The sequence below is a fragment of the Chiloscyllium plagiosum genome, unplaced genomic scaffold (genome assembly GCF_037043375.1).
Source record: "Chiloscyllium plagiosum isolate Xiang-an unplaced genomic scaffold, Cpla_swu_hap1 HiC_scaffold_2, whole genome shotgun sequence".
Taxonomy (NCBI): domain Eukaryota; kingdom Metazoa; phylum Chordata; class Chondrichthyes; order Orectolobiformes; family Hemiscylliidae; genus Chiloscyllium; species Chiloscyllium plagiosum.
The window spans coordinates 103697272-103719513 of NW_028270140.1; the positions used below are offsets into that span (position 1 = coordinate 103697272).

At 39.2% G+C, this 22242-nt stretch overlaps 1 protein-coding gene across 3 annotated transcripts in view; it reads left to right on the forward strand.

Annotated features, from left to right (window-relative positions):
* Positions 1-22242, forward strand: part of arb2a (ARB2 cotranscriptional regulator A) — a 570831-nt gene that overhangs the window by 451837 nt on the left and 96752 nt on the right. Inside the window, exon 11 of one of the 3 annotated variants that reach the window (XM_087999275.1) lies at positions 21833-21930. The exons of the other annotated variants lie outside the window; for them this stretch is intronic. Coding sequence (XP_087855401.1) covers positions 21833-21915 — 83 coding nt within the window. The 3' untranslated portion in view covers positions 21916-21930. Of the gene's footprint in view, positions 1-21832; positions 21931-22242 lie in introns of those variants that run through there. 3 annotated transcript variants of the gene reach the window in all.

Below are 22242 nucleotides of genomic sequence, written 5' to 3' on the forward strand. Positions count from 1 at the left end.
TTCATGGTTCATCATTGAGCTCAACATCCTGCCTGCACCTTATATCCCTTGATCCCATGAGCCACAAGAGCTATATCTGCCTCCTTTTTCAAAATGCTTAATGTTTTGGCCTCAACCACTTTCTGTGGTGTGTTTGAGCCAGGTCTCCATTTTCCACTCTGCCATTATCCCAATTGGCTTCGTATGTGTGTAGTTCAGCAACCCAATTTTAATGCTTTGGAAGTATGTATAAAAGCATTCGAAGCTTACATTTGTCAACCTATTATTTCCCCTCTCTGACTTCTTTTTTAGGTTAATTAGGTTAATTTCTATTGCAATTCTCTGTGCATCATTTATCACCTCTCTATTGCTGCTTCTGTGTGCCCCTCTCTCTGCAAAATTCTTTTAAATTGTCCTGCAGAGATCTAGTTAACCTCCCTGTGAAGCTATATCAGGGAGGTTGTTGACGCTCAAGTTCAATAAGATTTGTGCCTCTGATGACTTTCATCATAAGGTTTTCAAGGAATTGGCTCAAACAATTGACAGTTCCTTTGCATCCCCTCTGGCCCTTGCATCAAGTAGGTTTATTGAAATTTTTATTATTTCTTTTTGTGTTTCCCCATGGGATAGTCCACAATATGTACGTCAAGACATCTGAAAAGTTGTCCCGTGTGATTTATCCCAACAGAACAATACAGATGCCAGTCCCTTACCAGCAGAGTAGATGTCTTTGATCCAAAGAGTAAAAAAAAGCATATAATGTAGATTAATCGTTGTTTGTTAATTAACAAGATGTGAACATGTAAATGAGGTTAAAAGCATAAAATATCAAAATGATAGACATATTATAATAGTTATATTGTGCAAGTTTCATAAATCTTCATGTTTATAAGTGACTGATTTAAATTGGTTATTTTCTCATTAATATAGTTTGCATTTTAATTTGAGTACATTTAGCATATTTCATATATCTTTCATCCTGAGAGACAATTATTTGGCTTTCGTGATCAACTCAGTATCTAATGTGGCTCGAGTGCCCCACTCTAACCTGCAGTCTCTCCGTTTTCTGCAGATGAAGACTGTGGATTGAGAAAGTGCATATTCACTGTTCTCCTTTTACTTTTCTTTGTGTCTTTGATGCCCTTGCAAGCAATGAACCTCTATTGTCATGGCTGGCAGTAGCTGTGTCCCAATTGTCTATATTAATATCCACAACCATCATATCTAGCTTGCAGGTGTCTCAGTAGAGCAGGGCATCCAGCAGGACACAGTAGACCCTTCAGTGCACAGAAAGTCTTTGGCTATTCATCAGTGAAAGTAGTTGTGCAAATGCAGCCTTCATTTGCTTAGCAATGAGCGTATGCTGATTGAGTCAGCACAATCCAGGACCTCTTAGATGATAACTTTGATTTGCAAGAATATGTAAGAACATAGGGACAAGGAACAGGAGGAGGAAGTTCAGCCCTTGACCATTTAATACAATCATGGCTGATCTCATCTCAGTCTCCACTCCCTTTTCTTGTACACTCTCCATAACCCTTTAACACAATAATAACTAAAACATCTGTCTGTCTTCTCCTTAAATTTACTGATTAGCCCAGTATCCACTGCACTCTGAAGTAGTGAATTCCACAGACTAATGATCCTTTGAGAGACATAAGTTCTTCTCATCCGTTTTAAATGTGCAGCACATTATCCTAAAAATATGTTCTCTCATTCCAGATCATCCCACATGAGAAAACATTGTCTCCACGTCTACGTTATCAGTCTTTTGTAGCATTTTATATACTTCAAATACATCTCTTATTTTTCTAAATTCTAGGCCTAAATTGCTCAATCTCCCTTTGTAAGATGAACCCTTTCATTTCTAGAATCAATCTCGTGGAGCTTTTCTGAACCTCCTCTAAAGCAACCACATCCTTCCTCAAGTAACGGGACCAAAACTGTTTGCAGTACTCCTGGCATGGTCTCACTTCCTGAAGAAGGGCTTATGCCTGAAACGTCGATTCTCCTGCTCCTCAGATGCTGCCTGACCTGCTGCGCTTTTCCAGCAACACATTTTTCAGCTATGGTCTCACTAATGCCTTGTACAGTTGTAGCAACCCTCCCCTACTTTTATAGACTATTCCTTCAGCAATAAATCCTAAAATTCAATTGCCTTTCTTATTACATTTTGTACCTGCTTACTAGTTTTCTGCGATTCATGCACAAGGGCACCCAGATTCCTCTGCACCGAAGCACTCTGAAGTCTGTCTGCATTTAGATAATCAATTGCCTTTCTATCGTCTAACCAAAATGGATAACTTTACACTCATTTCTTGTTAAACTTCATTTACCAAATTTTGGCCCATTTGTCTAACCTATTGATATACATTTATAAATTTCTTATTTCTTCATTGCAACATACGTTTGCACCTATTTAATGTCATCTTCAAACTTGACTATTGTACTTTCTATCCCCATATCCAAGTTATTAATACAGATTGTAAATAGTTCTGGGTCTGAGGACCAAATCCTGTAGCACTCCACTTGTTACATCTTGCCAACCAGAAAAAAAATCCATTTATCCTGACTGTCTGCTTTCTGTTGGATAGCCAATCCTCTATCCAAGCTAATAAACTATCTCTAATCCCATGTGATGTTATCTTGTGTACAGCATTTTATCAAATGTGTTCTGGAAGTCCAGATATATGACATCAACAGAATATACATTATCCACATTGCTTGTTATATCGTTGAAGAACCCTAGCAAAATAGTCAAGCATGATTTATCCTAATAGTTATTGTCTTAACTCTTGATTCACTTAATGAAAAGAAATCAGTCTGTCTCACCCTTGAATTTTTCACCACAGAACCATAGAAGGCTATTGAGGCTAAGGAATTAATTATGTTTAAGACTGAGATAGACATATTTCTAATCAGTAAGGGAATCAAAGGTTACAGGGCAAATGCAGGAAAGTAGAGGTGAGGTCTGTCAGCTATGCAGGAAGAGATATAATGGGCAGAATGATCTATTTCTGCTCCTACCGCTCATGGTCTTCAACTTACCTAACAACCCAGCCTCTACACCCCTCTTTGGTAAAGAATTCTAAAATTCACTACCATCTGAGAGAAAAAGTACCTCCTCATAGAATCATTGCAATGTACAACACGGAAACAGACCTTTTGGTCCAACTCATCCATGCTGACCAGATATCCCAACCTAATCTAGTGCCAGTTGCCAGCACTTGGCCCATAGCCCTCTCAACCCTTCCTATTCATATACCCATCCAGGTGCCTTTTAAATGTTGTAATTGTCTCTGCTTTAAATCTCTCTTATTTGGAGATTATGCTGTGTGATCCTAGGTTCTCCCACAAGGGAAACAGCCTGTCCACAGCTACACTGTCAAGCACTCTAAGAATCTTCCAATAAGGTCATCTTTCATCCTTCTGAGCACTACAAGCCCAACATATTTCAGCTCTCCTCATAAAAACATCACCAGAATCAATAAAGAGAACTTTCCTTGGACTGCCTCTGATGCATGTATATCTTTCCTTGGATAACGCAACCAAAGCCATTTACAATGTTCCAGCTGTAGTCTGAGAGATACCTTATATACTGTAGTTTATAAAATCCTCCCTATCGTTATACACCATTCCCTTTGAAATAAAGGTAAGCTCTTTCATTTGTCTTCCTGATGACTCATTAAATTTGGATGTTAGTTTTTTTGTGAGGAACTTTCTACGCTCCTTCTCCATTTAAATTATATTCAACTCTTCTATTTTTCCTGAAAAAGTGCATAACTTCACATTTTCACTCATCTGCCAAATATTTTGCCCACTTATTTTACCTGTGTATAACACTCTGTAGACTTCTTGTGTCATGCTCGCTACTTGCCTTCCCAGTTATTTTTCTGTCATCAATTTTGGTGACAGTACATTCTCTTCCATCATCCAAGTCATTAATGTATATTGTAAATAATTGTAGCCCCAGTGTTGATCCCTGTGATTCTACACTAGTTGCAGGTTTTTGTTTTATTCACAAGATGTGCGCATTACTGACCAGGCAAGCATATATTGCCATCCTGAAAACAGTTCCTTTACCCCAAATCTCTGTCTTCTATTCATTAACCAGTCCTCTAGATACTTTCTAATAAACTTATTCAGAGGTATTACTACCCATCTCTGGAGCATATGAAATTTGAACCTGGGCATCCTAGCTCAGAGGTGAGGACACTACCACTGCACCACAAAAACACTTCAAACCAAGCCTCTATCCAATCATCAATCCTCTATTCTCAATACCATGGGTGCTAATCTCATTAAGTAGCCTTATGTTCAGTACCGTATTGAATGCATTTTAGAAATCAATTATTGAAATAATAAGAATACAAGCACAGGCAAGACTAGAGACAGTAATTAAAATTTAATCTGTAAAATAATTAATTAGTTAGAAAAGCTGTAAGGATTGTAGGTCAGGTGAAATGAGGTGGCTGGAAAATATAGGAGTTCTTAGTCTTCATTTTGCTCTAAGACAAACAAATCTGCAGTAAGTGACTGTACTCCAAACACTGTTACACATTAGTTAGTTGCAGGAAGGAATCACACTTATTACGATCAACTCTCCATCTAAGCTTCTGGGAAGCTCCACACAAACTAATGAACATACAAAGTATAGCTTTTGCTTTTGGAAGCATTTTGTTTCTACACATGAATCAAGAAAAAGTAGAGAGAATGTTGGTCACGCTAGGGTCATCTGATTTGGTTCATAGTTGAAACTTTATTGCTGGAACAGCACAGCAGGTCAGGCAGCATCCAGGGAACAGGAGATTCGACGTTTCGGGCACAGGCCCTTCTTCAGGAATGAAGAAGGGCCTGTGCCCGAAACGTCGAATCTCCTGTTCCTGGATGCTGCCTGACCTGCTGTGCTGTTCCAGCAATAAAGTTTCAACTTTGATCTCCAGCATCTGCAGACCTCACTTTCTCCTCCTGATTTGGTTCATAGTCAGGGACATGGGGCAAGGAAATGCAGATGAGACAGATATTGTGATTTAGAGTTCGAAATGGGGGAGCCTCAACCCTTGGAATTTCCCAATATATTTGTGGTTCTTGCAGGATATTTGGACAAAAGGGGTGCACCCCTGCAAAATGGATGTGCAAGCTAACCATGACATCATGGTACAGCAAGGCATTCATGGTTGGAGGGTAAATAGAAATATCAAGTTATCCATTTTGATAGGAAAAACAGAGATAGGAAAAAATTATTAAACAATGAGAGATTTAGAGATGTTGATGTTCGAAGGAACCTGGGTGTCCTTGTTCGTAGCATAGAAAATGATTGCAGGAGTAAGGCAATAGGCTATTTGAACTTGCTCCACCGTTCAATACAATCATGGCTGATTATCTAACTCAGGATCTTGTTTTCGCTTTCTCCCCGTACCCTTTGATCCTTTTGGCCAGAAAAACCATATCTAACTTCTTCTTGAAAACTGTCAATATTTTGGACTCAACCGCTTTTTGTGACAGATAATTCCACAGGTTTACCACTCTCTAAGTCTCTAAAAGCTGATGTGGAGATGCAGAAAGCAGTTAGGAAGGCAAATAGTGTGTTGACCTTAATCGCAAGCGGATTTAGGCACAGGAGCAATAAAATCTTATTATAGTAGTAGGGTGTGTAGTTTTGGTTACTTACCTAGAAGCTTTCTCTGGTGACTAAGCTTTCTTGGTGACAATGATTTCACTGGAGTACAGTTCAAGATTGTATTCAGTTTATCCAGTTATCTGTTAATTTTTTCAGTGTTGATGATCACTCCATTTGTTTTCAGTGGAGCAGCTCTCTTTACTGATGGACCTTTGATCCTTTCGTACAATCCCCTCACATCTCCTGTGTCAGAGGAGATTAAAATATTCAGGCAATGTTATAGACATTTTAATCAACCGTTTAGACAAGTATGGCAATGTCCGGACCAGTTAGGATTTGAACCTAACCTTCTGGCCTAGTGGTAGAAATGCCACCACTCCACCACAACAACCCTCCAAGTAAGTTATAAGCTGTAGTAGTTAATGCAGCACTATAACTCTTTCCTTTAAGCAGTGCTTAGTACTCTCGTCGTCTTCCCACCCACATTTATCTTATAGTTAATGAGAGCACACTTGTTAAGTTCAGTAACAGGATCCATCACAGCAATGATTTGTTTGAACGAGTCAGCATGTTTCCGTTCTTATCTATAATGTATTAGTGCTATAATATTATGAATGTCTCAAATAGTAATCGATGGAAATGCTGGAGAATGTTTGTTCAATGGCATCAAATAACTATTGGTTCTTATCTGAGTAGGCAGTACAGCTGATTTGGTCAGAAGACAATCATTGTATTTTGAATGAAAGAGCTTCAGCGGTTGCATTCTGACCTTGGTGCACGCCAGGAAATTATTTGAGTCTCAATCAGCGACATGGTTACTGTATATTTTGAGAAAGTCATTTCTGCTTGATAATTATATCTTGCTAGCTTCACTTCCCTAACCTTGGATATCCTAAGGATATCTTGTGGCCAAAATTAAATATAAGTTGCAGAAAAATCATTGTATCAACAATACTCAACTCATGTTTAGATCAGAGTGGTGCTGGAAAAGCACAGCAGGTCAGGCAGCATCCGAGGAGCGGGAAAAACGAAGCAAGCCTTGACAGATTTTAAATGTCAGGGTATACTCTCTTGATCTCCTCGTTTGAGTCCAGTGGAATACAGACACTATTTGACTCTGGCTTGATTGCAGGAACTGCTGCAAAGTGACGTATTTAGGAACGAGCCTATCTTTGGACTCCACTCCAGATGTTTTTATTAGGATTTAACTAATTTTTTCTTTCATCTTTCCCAAAGTATTAACAAAAAAGAGCTTTTATTTCCCCAAAGCTGAAAGTTTAGCTCAATAGACACAGTGTATGTCCACATTCTAAAACTCTGCACACTTCTGAGGCCAAACCGCCCCCTGAATTCCTCTGAAGATTTGGTCTCAGGGCAAAGCAGCGGAGATATCAATAGGAGTGATTATGTACTGACAGGGAGAGCATTTGACTTTCCTTTTCACTTTGTTTATAAGCAAGACTATAGGCTGAAACAAATATTTTCTAATAAAAAAAAGGTGAGAAGTGCACTGACTTGCTTTAGCCATGCACAACACACCACATTAACCTCCTGAAGGCGGAATTAACTGCCATTGCATCTGCGAATTTACCTTCAAAAGTAGCAATAATTAATCTTATAAATTATGCAGACATCTACTTTACAATTACTTTCTAAATTATTCTACAAATCAAATAGTAAATAGCAGTTTAGATGAATATCCAGCAGCTCATTACAGAATTGGTTTTTATTCCCTCATGGGGTATGAACATTGTTGGCACCATTTGCCCATCTATACTTAACTTTGAGAAGTTCTATTAAATAGATATTACTGAAACCGAAACACCTTCAAAAGTTCATCTTTCCTCTCCGTAGACTTCAACCTCTGCTCCACCAGTTGATGCTAGACAAAATCATCCCTGGGGTCCTTGCAACGTGCTACTTTTCTGCTGTCACCAGCACTTCCACGTTCACCGCCTCTGAGTCGGAGACGGTCGCACTGCACAGGTCCCACACATCTCCGACGCTGAAAACTGACTGACAGGTCTTGGACCTCTCAGCTTATTATGATTCAGCTTTTCCTGTAGTGAAACAAAAGGAGAGATTCAGTATGATGGAAGCGGCAATAAATGAGTAAGAGAAGTATCTCCATTGAGTAAGTAGGAAGCACAAAGGGCAGGAGGGTTGTGGGATAATGAGGTAAGTGAGCCATAGAACAGGCATGATACATGCAATACATGAACCATCATAAAATATGTTTGCTGTGGCAGAATTCATAGTGATTTTGGCCAAGTGAGTGTGAGGTGCAGAGAGACAATGGTTGCACATATCCCGGAAGAGTACAGAAAATCTTTGAACTTCTTTCTACGTGGTTGGGCATTCATTTTCAGACCCAAGGCGCTGACCAGAACTGCAGTCTTTGTCCAGTCTGTCTCTGGGGGATTACCATGATAGCTGGAAATGTGTTGCTGGAAAAGCGCAGCAGGTCAGGCAGCATCCAGGGAACAGGAGAATCGACGTTTCGGGCATAAGCCCTTCTTCAGGCTTATGCCCGAAACGTCGATTCTCCTGTTCCCTGGATGCTGCCTGACCTGCTGCGCTTTTCCAGCAACACATTTCCAGCCCTGATCTCCAGCATCTGCAGACCTCACTTTCTCCTCAAGGATTACCATGATAGCCCACTGAGCAAAGGACTGTCCTGCTCTACAATGCACCCTCCACCCAGACATCCAGGACCCTGTCCGTGAAGAAGCCTGCTAGCTGTCTTTCTTGCAGGCCATGTTTTAAGTTTTAATGGTAAAGCACCACTGTGTGAGTGTCAGTTCCTAGCTTGTACTGTTTGAAATTGTGTGCAGCTGAGCTTTAAACATGGTGCTGTTGGTGTGTACTCCAGAAGGTCTTGCGAGTGACAAGCACTTCCTCCTGCCCAACCACAAAATTCCCAAGAAAGGCTCTCAGCAGCCATGTTACATAATTAATGAGGTGAAGAATGAAAATTTATGAGAGAAGTTGTTCTGGGCTATGATGGAACAAATACCATGAAACACCCTCAACAAAACACTCCAACATAAATGGAAAAATTCAACCCAATGTAATGAATGTGTGGAAAGGATAAGTGGCAAAAATTGCTTACAAAGTGGACAATGGAATTTCTTTATGGTTTATTTTTAAATTGCATCTTACAGTACATATGATATACAGGATAGATAAGACCCAAAGTTACTTGGACAATACTTCGACTGAGAAGGACCAGAGCAGAAAGAAATACCATCAGCTCCAAGTCGCATACCATTTGATGTATTCCTTTATTATAATTGCCAAGTATCCTGGAATTCCATACTAAGCATGAAGATTGGAGTAACTCTAGTTCTCAGAGCATTTAAGGATGAGCAATAAATGCAACCTTGCTAGTATCAGTCAAATTCCAAGAATAGTGAACATATGAGGTATAAACTTGTTCACTCCAAAACATTTTCTCATCGAATTCTGACTTCCAACATGTTCAACATTTTGCTTCTTATTTATATTCTTATACTTCATGAATGTGCATTCAATGTTTTTCTTTTAATGTAACATTACTCTTTTGGCTACAAAGTTAGTGGTTCACATAATGTAATTAACATAGTAGTCAAGTAATTTATACCATGCGATTTTATCTCTCATTTTTAGTGAATAATTAGGCCTATTAGAATTTCTTTACATACTTATGAAATACTATTTGAATGCTGTTTTGTTGCTCAAACAGTGAAGTCAATGAGTATACTAGTACTGCATCTGATCAATATTTTTAATAAATTTGTGGAGTGAAGCTGGACAGTTTTGGTTAATAGATCACACATGTATTGATTTCCATGAAAATGTTTGTAAGATATTGTAATAATTAAAAAGTCAGAGAGCATTGGTTTGGACTTGGGAGGGGGAGTAGAAAAATTGGTTATTGACTGAGCTGCTGGAGGTGAGTGAACCTTGGGGGCTTTGCAATAAACTTGTTACACTTAGTCATTATAAAATAATGCCTTAGTCCATACCCATAACAATTTGTCAATAACCTATTAAAACAATGCAAATTTTGACCAGAAAGAATATATGTGGAAATTTAAGAAATAATGTTAGCACAACTAAACAAAGCTGAAGAGCAGAAATAGTCTATTTGTGCAATACAAAAGGTATGCATCTTCAAAGTTCATTTTCAATGTTATGAACACCTTTTCCCTTCTTCATTTTCATTACACTTATCTTAGTGCTTATGTAGGTTTTGGTTTTCTAAAATATCAGTTTTGCACCCTAACCTAAATTTTGGTATTGTTTGTGTATATTTATGTTTATTCATGATCTAGATTGATGTTGAATATCATTTAGCTGTGCTGGTGAAGGAGAGTGCCCAATGTGCATGGTCATTCTCTCTTTTTTGTGACTATTAGCTTTACTGTATGCCTGTTGTAATTTACTTGGCATCCAGACACCATATAAATCATACCATATTAACCTTCAAACTAGTATGCCATAAGTTTATTAACAAGACCTCCATGCATTATACTTTAGTGAGTATTTCTTTGAAAAATACAGTAAGCAGTTAAAAATTAGGAAATGATTTTGAATAGTAATCTAACATTCAGAGCAGCAAGAAATTACGCATGAAGACATGCTGAATAAGCATTTTAGGACATCCAGCCTCATGAAACCATTAGACAAAACTCAGAAAAATAAAATCAGAGAATATTGTTTGTTTCATTGCTTAACAAGTTGTAATCTCTTAAACTGGATGGCAATCAACTTTTTTTTTCCTGCTCTGCTGTGCGCTTTAGCTGCCTGTTCATTTTTTTAATCTCATTTCCCTAATACACAAATTTTATCCTTTAGACTTATTGGTTCTTTGTGCCATTTAGCTTATTCTAGTTTCCAATTTCTATTTGCTTTCTGATTTAATTTAATCACTGCTTCAGATTTTAGCTTTGTCATCCTCTTTAAGTTACTAATGCTGTGTTCCTTTATTTTTCAGTTTTTCTAACTCAATCACAAAATTGCTATTAGCTGAAGGCGTTGTACTGCTGATAATTCAGGAAAACGCAACTACAAAATTAGGAGCACCAGTAGAATACTTTTCAGTTCCTGGTCAAACTTTTTTATATGTCAGCCATATTAAAAAAAGCTCCTGGGTGCGAAATGTGTTTTATTAAACTTCTAAATGTTAGCTGTCCAATTGCAAGTCCAAACAGCAACTTGCACTTAAGTGGCACCTTTCTCCTGGTTTCTTAGAAGAGTTGAGAAGCTGGACCATGAAAAAAAGAGAAAAAAATTACATGGATTGATTAAATTAGTTACTATGATGGAGTTTAAAGAGAGTGTTAAAAAGAAGGGAAGAATGTATGGGATAATTTCACAATGGCAAGTGGCTGAAAACACATCTATCAATTCCAAATGAAGTTATTAGGTATAATGAAGAGAGGAGATTTATATAAGTGGCTGGAGCTAGAGAATGGCAACTATAGAGGATGCTTCAGGTTGGAGGAGATGTGAAGAATAAAAGCCATGGAAATTTTAAAATATAAAGATGAAAACCTAATTTGAGATATTTGAAGATTTTTGGTAAGAATTAAATGGTGAACTTGATTTGTAGAATTATTTTTATTCTTTTGTGGGATGTAGGCATGCTGACTCAGCCGACATTTAGATCCCATCCTTCATTGTTCAACCATAAAATTAGGAGTCATTCCCATTGCTGTGGGTCCTGAGTCACATGTAGGCCAGACCAGTATGGATGACAGATATAAATTAATGAATAAATTAATGAGCCAGATAGTTTTCTTATAATAATTAGAGTCATACAACATGAAACAGACCAGTCCATGTCGATCATAATCACAGTCCTTGTCGATCATAATCACAAACTAAACTAGTCCCACCCGCCTGCGCTTGGCCCATTATACTTCCAAACATTTCCTATTCATGTACTTAACTAAATATCTTTTAGATGTTGTAACTGCACCTGCATTTACCACTTCCTCTGGAAATTCATTCCACATATCAACCACTCTGTAAAAAAAATTGCCCCTCATGTCTTTTTTAAAATCTTTCTCCTCTCACCTTAAAAATATGCCTCCAGTCTAAAATTCCCCAACCTACAGAAAACACATCTGCTATTCAACTTATCTACACTCCTCATGATTTTATAAACCTCTATAAGGTCACCTCTCAGCCTCCCATGATCCAGTGAAAAAAAAATTGACTGTGGTTATATGGCCACTATTTGTCTTTAATTCAAATTTCACCATCCACCATGGTGGGATTTGGACCCATCACCCGAGAACATGGAATGGGGATCAGGATTACTAATTCAGTAGGTGGCACAGTGGCATGCACTGCTGCCTTACAGCACTAGGGACCTGGGTTCAATCCCAGCCTTGGGTGACTGTCTTGTAGAGCTTTCATGTTCTCCCTGTGTCTGTGTGGGTTTCCTCCCACAATCCGAAGATGTGCAGGTTAGGTGAATTGGCCATGCTAAACTGCTCATGGTGTCTGGGGATGTGTGAGGTAGGTGCATTGGTCAGGGGTAAATGTAAAGTGATAGGATAGGGGAGTGGGTCTGGGTGGGTTACTCTTTGGAGGATCGGTGTGGACTTCTTGGGCCTAAGAGCCTGTTTCCACATTGTAGGGATTCTATGATATTCCCATTATGGCACTGCCTTCCCTTAAATTAAGTATGGCCAGCATATGTTTAGTTCACCTGTATAGCAGAAGCTAGGTGGTTAAGCAGGAGACAATTGTAATAATCCAGCATGAAATTGAAAAAGGCATTAATGAGAACATCCGCTGCAATGGTTTTGAAATAGGAAACAAAGTAGATCCTGCTGTGGAGAAAGGTGAATACAAGTTTTGTGAGGATATCGGGTAAAAAGTTCAAATAGTATTAATGGGATCATTCAGTCTGATGGAGTGTCCAGAGAAAGGTTGGAATCAGTAACAGAAATCAATATTTGTGGTCAGGTCAAAGGTGATAGCTTTGGTCTTTCCAGTGTTTAGCTGGAGAAAATACAAAGGCTTTAAAGCAGTGACAACAACAGGGTGTCAAGACTGCACCTGTAAATTCTCCCAGATCGACACTGGCATTACTTCCAGGATCATCTGGTCCCTGCTTTCAGACCAGCTGAGCCACTGGGGTGGTACAGTGACTCAGTGGTTAGCACTGTTGCCTCACAGCACCAGGGACCCGGGTTCGATTCCCACTTTTGGCAACTGTCTGTGTGGAGTTTGCACATTTGCACATTAGTCAGGGATAAGTATAGGTTAGGGAAATAGGTCTGGGTGGTTTATGCTTTGGAGGCTCGGTGTGGACTTATTGAGCCAAAGTGCCTGTTTCCATTCTGTAGGGAATCTAATCTAAGTGTACAGAGCATCATCCCTTGAGCAGTTCCATCAGAGTGGAATAGGGTTAGAGCAAGACAGGACACATCTTTTTTCAGCACTGGCATCTACCTGATAATCTTGAAGTCGCAGTCTTTGAATATTAGTGAATGGGTGAGTGGATGAATGGGTAGGTATATGGATGATTAGGTTGGTGAGGTCATAGAGTCTAGAGTCATACGGCACAGAAAGAGGCCCTTCAGCCTAAGTCATCCTGCTGACCTGGCCACCTAAACTGGACTAATCCCGTTTGCCTGAATTTGGCCCAAATTCCTCTAAACCTTTCCCACTCATGTATCTGTAGAAATGCCTTTTAAATCTTGTAATAAAAACACGCCTTTACTACTTCCTCTGGCAGCTCATTCCATATATGCACCACCCTGTGTGAAAAGGTTGCCTGTCACATCCTTTTAAAATCTTGTTCCTCTCACCTTAAACCTATGCGCTGTAGTTTTGGACTCCCCTATCTGGAGAAAAGACCTTGGCTATTCACCTTATCTGTGCCCCTCATGATTTTATAAATCTCTATCAGGCCGCCCCTCCAACGCTCGGGGGAAAAAATTCCCAGCCTTTCTTTATAACTCAAAACTTCCAATCTCAGTAACATGTTTGTCAATCTTTTTTGCACGCTTCCAGTTTCATAGCATCCTTCCTATAGCAGGGCAACTAGAACTATACACTGTACTCCAATTGTGGCCTTACCAATGTCTTGTACAGCTGTAACATGACATCTTAACTCTTGTACACAGTGTTCTGACTGATAAAGCCAAGCGTGCTGAATGCCTTCACCATCCTATCTTCATGTGACTCCACTTTCAAGAAACTATGTACCAGCACTCCTAGGTCTCTGTCGATAACACTCCCTAAGAGTAAGTCCTGCCCTGGTTTGTCTTGCCAAAATGCAACACGCATTTATCTGAATTAAACTCCATCTGCCATTCCTTGGCCCACTGGCCTAGTTGGTCAAGAACCCATGGACCAGACCAAATTCCCTCACAATATATTAAAAAGATACACTAGACCTGATATTTCTTATTTTAAAGGTTGTGTAAGACTTTGCATTCCAGATGCAATTTGATTGGTCAAACTACTCAACCTTAAAACAAAACACATTATTATTACACTGCAATTAAAATACACGCAAACTACAAAAAAAATTGGCTTAACTGTAACTCTATCAAAATGTTTAACAAAATGGTATATTAACTACTACTAATTAACTGTCCAATATATAATAACATCCAATAAACACACCCTAAGGCAAAAGTAAATGCAGTAAAATAGATTGTCTCACATTTAATTCTAGCAGCAGGAAGAGAACCCCAGCTTTTAACTGTAATGGAGAGAGAGGAATAATAATTGCCACATCCAGCTTCAAGAGCCTGGCAACTATAGAAAGCTAAAACTAAAACTCCTGGTTCTGTGGGTGCTTGACCCGAACCATTAAGGCTGCTTCTATTGTTCCAACTTAAAAAAAAGAAGACTCATAAGCTGTTTACTTTATTGGCTTTGAACAGATCACTCAGAATCTCTGTCTCAACCTTTCTTCATTAAAAAAAAAACAGGACAAAATGCACCTCTTAAAGTCACACTTGGATAACCTTCTTCACTATCCATTATACCACCAATTTTGGTTTCAGTTGCAAACTTACTAACCATCCCTCCTATAATCTCATCCAAATCATTTATATAAATGACGAACAACAGTGGACCCAGCACCAATCCTTGTGACACACAATTGGCCACAGGCCTCCAGTCTGAACAACAATCCTCTACCACTACCCTTTGTCTCCTGTCAAGCCAATTTTGTATCCAACTGGCTAGCTCTCCCTGGATCCCATGTGATCTAACCGTACTAACCAGTCTATCATGCAGAACCTTGTCAAAAGTCTTGCTGAAGTCCATGGAGCCAAAGTCTACTGTTGTATCTTCATCTACTTGGTCATCCCTTAAAAAAACTCAACCAAATTTGTGCGATTTCCCATGCACAAAGCATGACTATCCCTAATCAGTCCTTGCCTTTCCATGTAGAATCCCTTCCAATGACCTACCTACCATTGATGTTAGGCTTACCAACCTGTAGTTCCCTGGCTTTTACTTTCTGTAAGGTCGAAAAGGGAATAATGACAGATTGAGGTAAGTGGGCTCATGTGTAAGTGAGTGAAGTGGACAACAGATTAGGGTTATGTATCGATAATTTCTCAGCAACCTGGTCATGGATGTTTTCATACCTCTGGAGCAGGTGGGACTTATACCCAAACCTCCTGGCTCAAAGTTAGGGACACCATCACTGCATCACACAAATCTTTATTGGATTGGTATCTGAGTGGGTAATCAGATTGGAATGAGGGTTGGTTAGATTGAATCTTGGGGGGTCAGGGTGGGTTAGTGAGCTCAGTGAGGTTAAGCCAAGGGTTGGGAGTGTAGTCAGGTTGTAGAGAGGGTTGGGAACTGAAGAATAGGTCGGGTAATCAGTCAGGTTAGTTAGTGGATCGTGGAATTTGGCCAGGTAGTCAGGTTTGAGGGGGTAGTTGGATAGTTAGAAGGATAGTCAAGCTATTCAGTTATAACGGTAACCGAATCAGATCATTGGTTACATAAATGATTACGAGGGGTTGTTGACAATCAGAGGGAGGAAGGTAATCAGGCCTGGTTGGGGTGGGGTCATGGTTCAGATGGGATAATGCAGTGTTGGTTAAAATTGGTTGGTTGGTTATTTGGGGATAGTCAGGTCAGTATTCAGAGTATTATGAGGTAGATGTGCCAAGGGCAAAATCAAGTCATCCAGAAGGTGGTTTGGTTTGCAGACATGTTAAGGCTGGGTGGTAGTTGGTTCGGGTGGGAGTGGTCAGGTTTGGGACAGGAGGGTAGTAGGATGGTCAGATAGGTAGTTGTTCAAGTGTTAGTTGGGTAATAGAAGGGTCATTACATGGTCAGAAGATTATAGTCAGGGTGGGAGCCAGGTAGCTGTGGAGTTGTGGACGGTGTTGGGTCAAGCTAATTATAGTCAGATATGGGGAGTGGTGGGGTGTGTTTGTTATTTGATGGTCAATTTGGGGTTTTTCTGATGTTCAACATCCTCAGTATTTTGCTGTTCTTGTAGTTGTAGTTCTTGTATGACCAGTTCATTTCAGTTTCTGCTCAGTGATAGTGCTGTTGAATATCATGGAGTGATATTAGATTGTTTTGGAGGTGATCATTGCCAGGCACTTGCATGGTATGAATGTTACTTGCCACTTTACAACCCAAACCTGGATATTGTCCAGGTCTTGATGCATTTGGACATGGACTGTTTCAGTATCTGAGGATTCATGAATGGTACTGAACATTGTTTGTCAGTGATTGCAAATCCTCATTTCTGACTTTATGACAGAGGGAAACTCATTGATGAAGCAGCTGAAGATGGCTAGACCAAGGACACTATCCTAAGTAATTCCTGCAGTAATGCCCTGAACCAGAGATTACTGACCTCCAGCAACCACAACTACCTTCCTGTGTGGTCATATGACTCCAAACTCTAGGGAGTTATCCCCTGAATTCATTGAATATCATTTTGTTAGGTCCCTTTCCTGCTATACTCAGTCAATTGATATCACTCTGGAAATCAATACTTTAGTCCATCTTTGAACCAAGATTAATGAAGTCTGTTAAGACGTCTTGATGAAACCCAAACTGAATGTCAGTGAGATTGTTATTGCCGAGCAAATGCTGTTTGATGGTACTGTTGATTGCCCCTTCCATCACTTTATTGATGATCAAGAGTAAACAGACTGAGGTGGATTTGTCCTTATTCTGTACAGAACATATCTGGGCAAATTTTCCACGTTGTCAGGTAGATGACAGTGTTATAGCTGGGACTACTTGGCTGGCAGTATAGCAAGCTCTAATGCACAAGTCTTCAGTAGTATTGATGGAATAAGGCCCATGCCATTAGCAGTATCTAGTGCCTTCAGCTAAGTCTTGCTATCATGTAGATCTAAACAAATTGGCTCAAGACTGGCATCTGTAACACTAGGGACCCATGAAGGAGGCCAAGGTGGTTTGTCCACTTATCACTTCTGGCTGAATATTGTTGCAAATGATTCAGGACCTTTTGATTAGCCTCTCATTCTGAGACAGTGCCCTTCCAGACACATTCTCTTGGTGTCTGCCTTGTTAAACCCCTTCAGAACTTTGTATGCTTCAATGAGGACACCTCCAGTCTTCTAAACTCAAGAAAATATAGACACCATCTACTCAGCCCGTTACCATTGGACCCCTCCCCTAAACCCTGTGACCAATTTAGCAACCCTTCTTCCAGTCAAGTGTATCCTTCCTTAAATGTATGTTACAATTGCCTTGCAGTAAAGATCCACATAGCAGTTACTTCCTAATTGCTTGCTGTATTTCATTCTAACTTTCTGTATTCCTTATTCAAGCACACCCAAGTGTCTCTCTAAATGTCAACATTGGCAGTTCCACATCTATTTAAAAATTACTCTGCTTTTCACTTCTTGCAACCAAAATGAATAACTTCACACTTGCCTGCCTTATATTCCATCTGCCATCTTGTTCAAAATTATCAAAATGTGAGAAACTTGCTGCCACATGTAATCATTTTAGCAGATACTATCAATGTGTTTAATGGAAGATTTGATTCATCATCAGTGGGTAAGAAAATAGAGACCAGGGCTGGGGATTTGAGGTGGAGGGAACTAATTTGGGAAATGTTCATGCCAATCTGAAGTTTAAACGTGCATGCCATGTAACTTTACGCATACAGACATAGATAATATGGTAACAGAACTACGTGCCTACGTGCAAAGGGGAGAATGGATAGAGGGAGAAAATAAGTGCCAGGATTCTATGCAAAGAGAGTAGCTGGAATTGTTTTGATAGTATAACTACTTTCATCAAATAATACATATTCCAACCTGCCATCTTCATCTCATCATGTTCCATGTAGTAGAAGCCATACAAATTGCTCATGTAGTGTACACATTCTGATCTGTTTATTTGCCCAGAATAACCACTAATCATTGCCTTTTTACTTTCTCAAATGTGTTAAATCACTAAACTCTCCTGGAAACCTTATAATGTATTAATATACATGTCTTCTGTGCAAATTTGTTATATTTCCTGTACCAGTGTTTCTCATTGTAACTGCTGCTTCCGTGCTGTATGACTCTGTAAAACATGTTTAAACTAGTTCTTAAGCTGTGTTAAAATGTTTCTCCGGTAGATGTCAGAAGGCAGTAAATGAAACAAAACATCATGGATGGCAGTATTCAGACAAATAATAAGGTAGATTTACTAAACTAGAGTCAGCCCTAACGTTTAATGAACTGTATAATTTAATTAGTATAGCAATTAATAGTCTTACAGAGAAAACCTTTGGCATGCTGTGTTTAAATTCTAAGAATATTTATTATGATCAATGCATTATTACAAAGCATTAACAATATATCAAAAGGATATTCAAAACAATTGATCAACTGCAAAATTCCATCAGTACAGTACCACTAGGTGGCATTTACTGTCTAATGTAATATTATCCATTAAGTACAATTTGGCTAGCTGAGTATAACATTAACATGACCATCACACTGTATCCTAATAGTCTATATTAATTGGTTCTTAGGTGCAGGCTTTAATTTTGAAGAAACTTTACTTGCAGTACTCTGAAAAATAATAGCACTAACAAGTGTCAAAAATAATAAATAATTTGATATCTAAGCAGTCTGGAGAAGTTGGGGTGCATTTTCAGCTTAGTGAATAGGCATACAATAGTGGAGCAGATAACCAGTCTGTTAGATACTTACCCAACTTTTGCTTGACAGTGAAACAGAAATTAAAAATATGAGTGATTCTCTTCACCAGATTATTGTCTATGAAATGGAGACAAAAAGCTCAAACAATAATATTAGTACATTTCTATTGCCACAAATCCCTTCCACATTATTTTTTGAATCCATCTCAGGCTCCAACACCCACGCCAGTTCCTTTATCCCTTGGTCAAGTAAAAATGTATGTTACTAGATTAGTAATCCCAAAACCTTGTCTAATGGTTGGAAATATTAATTCAAATCTCACCTTCACAAGTAGGGAATTTACATGTGTTTAATGAAATAAATATGAAATAAAGAAATAAATGTAATAGATGGTGATGATTGAACCGGACTGGTCTAAAAACACATCTGGGGTTTAATAATATTTTGGGAAAGAAATATGCTATTCTTACCTAGTATTGCAGCTATGTTAGTCCAGACCCATAATAAGAAGATTAATTTTCAGTTGCCCTCTGAAATGATCTGTCAAGCAATCAACTTGGCTGTGTCAAACTGGTACAGAAAGTTAGAATAAAAACAAACACAATGGACCCAGCATCAATATATACTCAATCAACTTAGCAAAGTATTCCTCACTAATATCTGTAGACTTTCCTTAAAATTGGGACAACTGAATGGAAGGATTAATAAAACAACAACCTGGCGTAGTAATGCTTTCAAAATCATACCTCATCACCGACTTTGCCATCCCCATCACTAGCATTACTCTTGAGCAACACCAGAAATGGCAGTTGAAATAATTCCACAGTGGCCAGTATCCCATCACCAAGTCACCCTTTATTTACACATGGAGAATCCTTGACACTGAACCAGCTCCTTCAGAGCCAGCAGTTAGAATGAACAGGATGTCTGACACTCCTGTTCTTATCTGTCAGCCAGGATTCCCTGTCTGGACCAGATTAGCAGCCCCAATAAGGGTACTAATATTTTATGATGATCACCTGGCTAACCTTGTTACAATCACAACAGTGGTTTATATAGAAAAGGAGTGGTCTAAAAGTCAGAACCCATGAGATCTCAAGCTACCAGGTCAGCTAGAGGAAAAAAATCCACTAAATCGTGCTGTGCCTCAGCTGATGAATCAGCATTCTGTCTGGATGCATGACAGTGTAGTTTGGCAACTGCTCTTCCCAAGACTGCAAAGTGGACAGAACCTTCCATCTACTGACTCCATCTCATACTTCCTGCAGCCTTAGGGAAGCAACCAACATAATCAAAGACTCCTTGTCATACAGTACAAAGTATTGACCTCCTCATTTAAACTCAGAAAAGGGATACTAGACTAATTCCTGAAATGGGCGTGCTGTTTTATGTGAAAGGATTGGGCACACAAGACCTGATTCTGATGAAGTTTGGAGGAAGGTGAATGATTGAACTACGAAAGATCCTGACAGGATGCATTTGGAAAGAATGTTTCATCCTGTGGGAGAATCTACGACTGGAGGTCACTATTTAAAAATATGAGGTTGCCCAATTAAGATGGAAATAAGGAGACATTTTTGTTACACAGAGATTCTGGAGTCTTTGGAACTTCTGTCTACAAAAGGCGGTGGATGTATGAATACTTTTAATGCAGAGAACGATAAATCTTTGATAAACGGGGACCATAAGTATGTTGGAATAGGTGGGTATGTGGAATAATCAGATCAGTTATGGTCTTATTGAATGGGAGAGCAGATTTGAGGAGCCAAGTGACCTACTTCTGCTCCGCATTCTTATGTTCAGATGTACTCGACCTCATCCTTACCAATCTAACTGTCGCAGAAGCATTTATCTGTGATAGTAATGATAGGTGGGATCACTGTGTATTTTTTGTGGCAGCAAAATCTCATCGTTGTATGGAGTACATCTTTTATTTTGTTATTTAGTATTGCAGCCTGTTAAATTATATAGATATAGAAGAGATTAAACTGCTCAAAAGGCACTGTGGGCAAGCAGCAGCAGAGTTGTATTCCATCACAAACATTTTCCCTCGCTGTACCATTTCTATTACCATTTAGCCGGATAGCCAACTTGATTAGTAGAGTCTAAGAGAAAGCCAAGTGCATACCTAAAAATGAAGTGCCTCATCTTGTGAAGCTACAGCACAAGACCATAACATGAACAATTAACAATTAATTAATTAACTATTAACATGACCAGTAGAATCAGTAGACAGATTTAAGTGATCCCACAGCCAAAGGATCAGATCAAAGCATTGTAGTTCTTTTATATTTAATTATGCATGGTAATGGATCATTTAGAACTGAGGATGGAGGACGCTGATAAAATTCCCAATACTTGATTTGGAAGCCCAACACACCAGTGCAAAAAATAATTTTTAAGTCTTCACAACCAGCCTGAAGTAGTGGGTGAATTGTCCATCTTAGCCTGCTGCCGAAGTCCCCATAACCAGTCTTCTGCCAATTAATTTACTCCATGTGATATTTTTAAAATGGCTGAGTATACTGGTTATCGCAAGAACTTTGGATGCTGAGAATTCCACCTATAAACCTATTTTTGTTTCAAAAACATTTTTGTTTCAAAACTAGCACACTTCTAGCTGAACTGCTCCAGTACAGCTTTTCTTTTATTATAAATTCTTGCATGGGATGTGGGCATCACTGGTTGGACCGGCATTTATTGCTGAAACCATTCGCCTTGAGAAGGTGGTAGTAGTGAGCTGCTTTTTTGAACTGCTGTGGTCTATTTGGCGCAGGCACATCCACAAAGTCATTAGAAAGGGAGTTCCAGGACATTGAAAGAATGGCAATATATTTCCAAGATTGCATGGGGACTGGCTTGGAGGGAAACTTACAGGTGCTGGTATTCCCATGTATGTGCTTGTTTATTCTTCTGGGTAGTAGTAGTGGTCATGGGGTTCGAAGGTGTTACCTAAGGAGGTGTTTGAGCGTTTGAATGTTTGTAGATGTGGTATCAGTAAAGCAGTCCCACAAATTTCTTGAGTATGGTTGGAGCTGCACACATTCAAGCAAGTAGAGTCTTCCATCACATCGCTGACTTGTGCCTTTTTGATTGTTGACAGACTTTGGAGAATCAGAAGATGAGTTGCTTGTTGCAAGATTCCCAGCATATGATCTGCTTTGTAGCCACACAGTACGTATATGACTAGACCAGTTCATTTCTGATCAGTAATAACAGTCAGGATGTTGGTGGTGGAGGATTCAATGATGGTGATAGCAGTGTGCAATAGTTACATTCTCTCTTGTTGGAGGTGTTCATTGCTTGGCACTTGTATGGCACGAATGTTACATGCCACTCATCAGCTTAAGCTTGGGACATTGTCTGGATTTTGCTATATTAGGACATGGACTGCTTCAGTATCTGAGGATTCACAAATGGTGCTAAACATGTGCAGTCATTGAGGAACTTCCCACTTCTCGTTGTTGTGGTTCTGTTCGCCAAGCTGGGAATTTGTGTTGCAGACGTTTCATT